General features: G+C 37.9%; 1 protein-coding gene across 1 annotated transcript; it reads right to left on the reverse strand.

Annotated features, from left to right (window-relative positions):
* Positions 1 to 2432: 2432 nt before the first annotated feature.
* On the reverse strand, positions 2433 to 6310 carry LOC117338766 (homeobox protein HMX3-A-like). Its single transcript, XM_033900091.1, has 2 exons — positions 5731 to 6310; positions 2433 to 3152 (listed from the first exon to the last, which is right to left on the reverse strand). The coding sequence occupies exons 1-2, from the start codon at positions 5924 to 5926 to the stop codon at positions 2635 to 2637; spliced, it is 714 nt and encodes a 237-aa protein (XP_033755982.1). The 5' UTR covers positions 5927 to 6310; the 3' UTR covers positions 2433 to 2634.
* Between the last annotated feature and the right edge of the window lie 2973 nt (positions 6311 to 9283).

Genomic DNA, 9283 nt, shown 5'->3' on the forward strand with positions numbered 1-9283 from the left:
AGACTTATCTCCCCTTAGATAGGGTGATGTAGTGATCCTGGGAGAGTTATCTACCCATTAGATAGGGTGATGTAGTGATCCTGGGAGAGTTATCTCCCCCTTTAGATAGGGTGATGTAGTGATCCTGGGAGAGTTATCTACCCGTTAGATAGGGTGATGTAGTGATCCTGGGAGAGTTATCTCCCCGTTAGATAGGGTGATGTAGTGATCCTGGGAGAGTTATCTACCCGTTAGATAGGGTGATGTAGTGATCCTGGGAGAGTTATCTCCCCCTTAGATAGGATGATGTAGTGATCCTGGGAGAGTTATCTACCCCTTAGATAGGGTGATGTAGTGATCCTGGGAGAGTTATCTACCCGTTAAATAGGGTGATGTAGTGATCCTGGGAGAGTTATCTACCCCTTAGATAGGGTGATATAGTGATCATGGGAGAGTTATCAACCCGTTAGATAGGGTGATGTAGTGATCCTGGGAGAGTTATCTACCCGTTAGATAGGGTGATATAGTGATCCTGGGAGAGTTATCTCCCCCTTTAGATAGGATGATGTAGTGATCATGGGAGAGTTATCTACCCCTTAGATAGGGTGATGTAGTGATCCTGGGAGAGTTATCTACCCGTTAGATAGGGTGATGTAGTGATCCTGGGAGAGTTATCTCCCCCTTAGATAGGGTGATGTAGTGATCCTGGGAGAGTTATCTACCCATTAGATAGGGTGATGAAGTGATCCTGGGAGAGTTATCTACCCGTTAGATATGATGATGTAGTGATCCTGGGAGAGTTATCTACCCCTTAGATAGGGTGATGTAGTGATCCTGGGAGAGTTATCTACCCGTTAGATAGGGTGATGTAGTGATCCTGGGAGAGTTATCTACCCGTTAGATAGGGTGATGTAGTGATCATGGGAGAGTTATCTCCCCCTTAGATAGGGTGATGTAGTGATCCTGGGAGAGTTATCTACCCGTTAGATAGGGTGATGAAGTGATCCTGGGAGAGTTATCTACCCGTTAGATAGGGTGATGTAGTGATCCTGGGAGAGTTATCTCCCCCCTTAGATAGGGTGATGTAGTGATCCTGGGAGAGTTATCTACCCGTTAGATAGGGTGATATAGTGATCCTGGGAGAGTTATCTCCCCCTTTAGATAGGATGATGTAGTGATCCTGGGAGAGTTATCTACCCCTTAGATAGGGTGATGTAGTGATCCTGGGAGAGTTATCTACCCGTTAGATAGGGTGATGTAGTGATCCTGGGAGAGTTATCTACCCGTTAGATAGGGTGACGTAGTGATCCTGGGAGAGTTATCTACCCCTTAGATAGGGTGATGTTGTGATCATGGGAGAGTTATCTACCCGTTAGATATGGTGATGTAGTGATCCTGGGAGAGTTATCTACCCCTTAGATAGGGTGATATAGTGATCCTGGGAGAGTTATCTCCCCCTTTAGATAGGATGATGTAGTGATCCTGGGAGAGTTATCTACCCCTTAGATAGGGTGATGTAGTGATCCTGGGAGAGTTATCTCCCCCTTTAGATAGGGTGATGTAGTGATCCTGGGAGAGTTATCTCCCCGTTAGAGAGGGTGGTGAAGTTCCCAATCTTAGGAGGGTTGTCTAATTATTATAATTAAGAATGAGTGATCTTAGGTGTTAAAATCATCAGTTTTGTCCATCAGATTGGCTGAAAACAATAAAATAGACTTGTACGTGAAATTGGTGTTAAGTTCTTACAAGTGAATAAAACATTCATAGTAATGAGAAACTTTATAATGTGTTGAATGTTGTGTTTTGTTCTGGCACCATTTCAGTCCACAGACAATTTGTCTTCAAAGATTATCTAGAGATGAATGAATAGTATCGGCCTCATCTACTGTGTTGTTTAACATTCTTTTTCGAAGTCGGGAAAAGGTCGGTAATAATGGAGAAGACAGAAAATTGTGTCAAATTATCGAATTTAATGTTTTAGTTAACTTACGGGCAATAATGTTAACATTTTACTTAGGTTATTTTACCAAGATCTTGCATGTTGTATCTATGTCTGCATGAAGTCACAACTCTTGCTACAAAGTTAATTAATGTCGACGGCTAATGTGCGCTATGGGTGTTAATTTTAGTACAGTGAAATTTTTATTTGACCTCAAACAAACTAACCGAATGTTTTGTTCTGGGAATATCAACGATCAACATTCATACAAAACCGAGTTAAATGTTAAAATTAAGAACTTCCGTGTTGTTTTATTCCAGTAAATTGGCCAATCAGACAGCTGTGTGTTCCATGAGCATTATGCGAGTCTTTTGGTGTCATGTCCCGATTTCGTTCTAGGTTTTATCTTTTCTCAAAACGATAAAACATAGTAAGTATACTCTCCGTGTATACAAAACTCATTTTACATTATGTCAATATCTTTCACCAGTGTTACATAAGACAAAGCCCAAGGTTTTGTTTCATATACGTTTATTTTAGGTAACACATTGTTTAATTAAAAACATCAGAGATATAAAAACAAACATCAACAACAACAACCCTTTACTGGTTGAGTGTAACAAGAGAGCCACCGTCATGACAGTGTTTTATACAGCATTGTAAATAGTTTGTAATTGAAAATCAATTTTGCACTGCATTTCCAACCATTAAGCTTTTTAAAAGTACAACATAGGATGGCTCAGCAGATGTGGCGACGGAGGAATTGGTCCCAAACCCATGTGACACCTTGGAGCCAATGGATGACCAGGAAACAAATGGTTTGGTTCCTGGTGATTAGGGAATTTGTTATCTTCCGCCATTTGTGATTTCCATTTGTTACGCCTGTTTTGGAACCAAACTTTCACTTGTGTTTCTGATAGGTGGAGAGTAAGTGCTAATTCTGCCCTCTCAGCACTAGACAGATAGCGTTTAGCATCAAATGCGGCCTCCAGATAAAATATCTGAGCCCTTGAGAAAACTGTTCTTGTCTTTTTCTTCAATTTGGTACTACTGTTTGTATGTGGAGAACTATTTGGAGAACCAAGTTCATTCTGAAGTTTGGCGCTGCACGTTTCCGCGTGCTTGGAGTCCGTTATAGTCACACGTGACGTCGTTTCCCCGGTTACGTAACTGGGCGGTGGCACGTGCTCCCTTAACTCCTGACAGGACCGACAGACACAGGTTGAAGAGTTTTCTGTAAAGAATGAAGGATATTTTTAAAAAGTAATTCAATTTTGTTTCGTAAATTCGCCGACTTATTGGCACACAGTAACATATATACATATGCACAATACACAAACATATACTGTATACCATGTAATAGCACTCATTCGCATAAGATGTTGCGTGAACATCTCCGACAAAAAGTAAAAAGTCATGTGTTGGTGTCCGTTATAATATATATTGTTTATATCGTGGGTGCCATTTTAACGCTGTCAGCGATGTAGCTCATCGTTTACACTGTTACAATTTTCTCAAATCATTTTACCTTTAAAGACGGATGGCTTATTCAAATATTGTTTTGATTTGTATCATATTCTTAAGAAATACATGTACCTGATCATATCTGTCTAGAACGCATGAACAAAAGAGAGTTTCGAGCTTAACCATGCACAATGAACTCGAAGGCCTGCGTGGCCTATTGCTTGTTAAATAATTATCTTTTGTAAATTATTTTATGAATATATTTTGAAATATTTGATGAAAGTTACAATGAACGATGTGTAGAGAAATACTGAATGATTTTAACTACCAAATATAAAACGAACTTTAGCATAAATTATGAAACTTTTACAGATTAGGATATAGTATGTATTAACTAATGCACTTCGTGGGGGGGGGGGGGGGGGGGGGGGGGTTAAGGAAATGTTATTATAATAGCGGTTTGACACTTTAAATTGGTAGGTACATTCCTTTAGGTTAGAATGAAAATTCGTTCGAAAATTACCGTCCTCATATATTTCAGGTATGCAGGTATTGTTTTCATAGTGATTTCAGCGCAAATGTCTCATTGTGCCGCCCCAAAGGCAAACTTTGATAATTTAATCCATTACGCCCTCGACTATGTTATTTTCAATTATTTGGGTTCAGTTTTCAAAAATCTTTGCGTTTAAAATATGCCAAACTTACGAGATTGTAGTTTCTTTGTCAGCATTTAGATAAAAGTTACCTATAGAAAATTAAAAACGATGATAGTGTAATTTGTAGCTTAACTACGGCATTTATTTTCAATTCACAGTGGCACGAACACCGAAATTGAAACTAATTTATTTTACAACAACTTAATATGAACTAGTCTTATCAACTTATTCCAATCATGATACTTTTCAAGAGAAAATAACAATCCAAAAAAAAATATTTTTTATCCATTACAAAAATAAAAAATAAACTTCACTTTGTTTGTTAGATAATGAAAAATTGAGCGATGGTCTAAACAATGAGTTATTCATTTTAAAGGAAGATAATTAAGAGAAAGAAATAAATCAAAACAACTGTTTCTTGGAATATGGGTCCCGTAAATTCAGCACAATCCCTTGCCGCTTGAGGTACCGTGCCAGCTCCCAGAATTATGACATGTTCAGGTCTAATTTAATAAATCTGCTGAATGTAGATGTGGTAGTATATGTGAAGCCTCCTATCATTTTCTCTGTGTCTGTCCCTTTTACAGCCATATGTGTTTCCTGTCTCTATGAAAGCTACATCATTTCCGCGAGGATCCAACCTCAGACTAAGTCCTATTTGAAAATCCGAAATCCAGCAATGAGGACAATATAGTAATTGCAAAATCAGTTCAAAATTATATTAGTAAAAACAACATGTTTTACGTTTTACTGAACTGTTCCTTCTAATAAATGCCATTTGAGATAAAAATATAGATAAAGTCATTTGTGACATTATGAGAAAACGACAGCTGAATATCAGGCTATGCTGTTTCACGTGAATTCTTCAGTCATGTATAGGAGTTTAACAGTTTCATTGTGTGGATTTTGCTTATTTAGTTTAAACTGTGTTTTATTTGTCAATTTCCATTTAACAATAATTAAGTATACAACATATAAGTTATACAAAAAGGAATCAGAAACAAGTATCAAGACACTTCTCATTCTGTCCTCCTCAAAGCCAACTTTCTAATTTCAGAACTCTCTATTCCATCCTCCACACATCACTGTCACCATCCGGGACCTTACACGCCATCCTCCACACATCACTGTCACCACCCGGGACCTTACACGCCATCCTACTCACATCACTGTCACCATCCGGGACCTTACACGCCATCCTCCACACATCACTGTCACCATCCGGGACCTTACACGCCATCCTCCACACATCACTGTCACCATCCGGGACCTTACACGCCATCCTACTCACATCACTGTCACCATCCGGGACCTTACACGCCATCCTCCACACATCACTGTTACCATCCGGGACCTTACACGCCATCCTCCACACATCACTGTCACCATCCGGGACCTTACACGCCTTCCTACTCACATCACTGTCACCATCCGGGACCTTACACGCCATCCTACTCACATCACTGTCACCATCCGGGACCTTACACGCCTTCCTACTCACATCACTGTCACCATCCGGGACCTTACACGCCATCCTACTCACATGCAATTACCATATAATCTACAAACTTTATGAGAAACTGGTTTTACAAGCACAAGTATTTGTAATTTGCAAAACCTTTATACAAATCAATACAAATGACATGACAATTCAACTTAAAGGTTTTATATGAACTAGTAAACCATATTTACCATAACAGCTGTCACATGGAGATCGCTGGCCATAGGACCCAAAGTTCTTGTACGGACTGTAGCTGGATTCCGTACTCTTACGTCTGGCGTCTGATTCCGTGTCTTTGGTTAGAATGTCGTCTATAAAGAATGATTTGCTTGCTTTCCGTTCCGTTTCCATTGGTTCCCTATTAGGAGAATCCTCGTCACCACTCATAATTTATTCATATGTTGAATGTTACAATTAGCACTATGTAAGAATCAAGAATAATAATTTTCAAAAGTTTTCGAAAAGTTGCGTAATTGTCTGGTATTGTCTTGGATTGTAATACACTGTATTCTAAACTGATAGAAAACTCTTCGACAAATCAACTGCTTCCAATGTAAACGCGATATAGGTCATTGCTATAATGATTCAAGTGGTCAGTCCAGTCTCAGATTGGAAAATGATTTGTATGACTAACGAATGGTCAGTTTATTTATCCAAAGATGTGGGTCACTTATGGCAATAAAAACGGACTTGTTAGTGTAGGCTCATGTGATACAGAAGCGTGACCATTGGTCATTCCAATTGGTCATCTCAAATTTAAATAGTTACGACCATTCTTTCGTGAGAAGGAGTCAAGTGAAGTTAAGTGAGTGCTTTCGGCCTTTGACGTGTCTGTAGTAATTACCTGAGCATTTTTGGTTTGATTTTAAAACCTGATAAGTCTCGATACTCACCTTGTAATACTACCTTATTTATACAAGTACCGATTTCTTTTTCAAACTTATCTGCCATCGTTACCTGAGGCAAAAGCCGGTAAAATGGTTTGATAATAAACGCCTTTAAATGATGTATTCGGAAAAATTATCTATTTCGCCTTTCATCACGCTTGAGATATTCGACCAATGAAAAATGATACTAATTACAGAAATAACCAATCGGCGACTTTGTTATATGATTAATTGACCAATGACAATACCAGTAATGATTACCTTCGTTAAGGCGCTGCAGCCAAGCGTACGGCCAACAATGGAAGCCATAGCTGAGAACATCAACCTTATCATTAGGGCTAGGTTTCTTCGGCGGAAAATGGCCAAAGGGAAGATTGGCCGGAGCGCTGGACCTCGCAACTTGTAATTTGGCCAGCTTATAAGCCGAATGCTTTCGTTCGACATATGGCTAACACATTGCACAAATGGCGCTCCTGTTTGGCCCTCGCCAACGGACAATAAATAGTCTGAAAAGAAATATTGACCATAATTTGTCATCCGCTTGCTGTCATTGAGAAGATTTCATTTCAACAATGAAGATAGAACCAAATAACATGTTTGCTCACGTGCTCGTCTTTGATTCGTTGTCAATGGGCATGGTGTCAGTTTCTGCTTTATTAGGCCATTTTGAAACTTTTGACTGTTTGTTAGATGCTGAAAGCTTTGCTGAAAGCTTTGCTGAAAAGGTCATCGTAAACTAGCAGGAAACACAGAAGCAATGTAGCAGTAAAATCATATGTTTTCAAAGAAACAAACCATGTGTTGATAATTATTCATTAAATGATTTTTTTTACAATATTATGAGCCTATCTTTCATTGGTGACATTTAAAAATTAAGAAATATATGAATTATGATTACAAGTAATGTCCATTCACTTAAAAAAAGTACCATTAAGTTATAACTTTTGTCTTCGCCAAAAATATATTTGTTGTTGTTGTTTTTGTTTGTTTTCTGGGTTTGGTTGCTTGTTTGTTTATTTGATTCTTTCAAATAAAACACCGACTTCAGCAACATTAACATAACGACAAATTTATCATTTTTGAAAGATAATGTACATGTACTTTAACTGTCATTAGGGTCTTCACCGCCATTAAATTGCTCTTAGTCATACTCGATTACTGTTAAACCTTGGTGAAAATACCACGTTCTTCTCAATTTATCAATTTATTTTAAAATACCATCAATGTCATAGATACACACACAGTTGACGTTTTAACATTACGATCAGAATATCCCGAAATGAACATGTAACATTAAATTATGAAAAGGCGTTATAAAATTTCTGTTTCAACGGAGCTGATGTTTGGTGCGGTTTTTGTTTTTTGGGGTTTTTTTTTTGCGCAAAACTACAGAAATGTCTTAATCCGATTTTGGAGACTTGTATTTTCAAATTTATGTTCTAAAAATATCTGTAAATAAAAGGTGGTTATAGTTTTTTTTTTTTTATATCGTATTCTCGGTGTTTTTTGTGTCAACAAATTCGTATAAAAGTTATTTACTACAAAAATATTTTAACACTATTTTAGAGACTTGCATTTTCAAAGTTAAATTCTCAGAATATATGCAATTAAAAGGTGGATGTTGTTTTGAGTTTAATTTATGCCTTGCAGGTTAAGTTGTGAAGGAAATTGGCCTGTTGTTTGACCCTAACACTGGCGACGAAGAAATCACGTTTCCTTTAATAAGTTACTACATTTTTAATAACATAGTTTACTATCGATTGTCTCCTCTTCCTTTTTTCCTGTCTCTCAATATCAATAAAATATTTATGTCATTATATATGCTGCAAGTGCGTCTAATATTGTTTGCACCATATCAAACATTTTTTATCGGTAGGTTAAACCTGGTAAGTTTTAATGTGGCAATACTTTCAATTCTGAATTTTTATGATCGCGTTAACTGTCGAAGATTTGTAAAATCATCTTTTGCCGCAATAAAATTAATGTAAACCCTGTAATTTACCTGTAATTTACCTGTAATCGGTATTACTGATGGCGCTATTTTGATGTTTTATGGGACAGCTCTACACCTATATAGAGCCTACTGTTCCAAACATATCACATCACTTATCAGTTAGATTCATTTCTAAATGTTTGCCACTGAATAGTGTTAAAGCCATTTTACAGACAACAGAACACTATGGATTTTATTCTCTCACATCATTAATGACCAATAACCGGTACGTTTGATGTAAGTAAATGATGAGGAGGAATGTGAAATGGACGAATGACATAAAACCGCTCCCTGTCGAATCACAAAATTATAGGGGACATTTCTAAATTGTCGTCATTTCTTGTGTAAATGTCTTTTAAGATAGGTGACCGGTGCCCCAGTATCGGGCGACAACGGGGACAGACCGACCTCTGATTAATGGACCCGATAACGCAACACCAAAGTTTTTATGATAACATCTTCGTCTTTGTCCGCTAACCGGTCAGCTGGACCTAGCTTGACCACAGCAGTAAATTTGAATTGGTCACTTAATGACCATTTGCAGCAAACAAGTGGGTATTAAGATCTTACGGCAGACAAGTACCTTTCAGCTTAGGATAGGTAAATATCAATTTTCTCCCCGTGCGAAAAAATTACACAAGGTGTTTACGTTCGATTTCAGACGGGGCACTGTGTGTAGGGTACCGAGAGCCCCAGGGAACGGCCATTATCAACTTTCGTAAGGAGAAACTGATATTCAAAGGAAAATATTTAAAGTATTAGACTTGACGCTTTGACTGGAAACACGGAGAGCTGTTAAGAATTACAACTTTGTGTAATAGGTTTTCGTTACTGCCATTACTTTCGTCAATAAAATGCTGAAAA

The sequence above is a fragment of the Pecten maximus genome, chromosome 12, assembly GCF_902652985.1.
Source record: "Pecten maximus chromosome 12, xPecMax1.1, whole genome shotgun sequence".
NCBI lineage: Eukaryota > Metazoa > Mollusca > Bivalvia > Pectinida > Pectinidae > Pecten > Pecten maximus.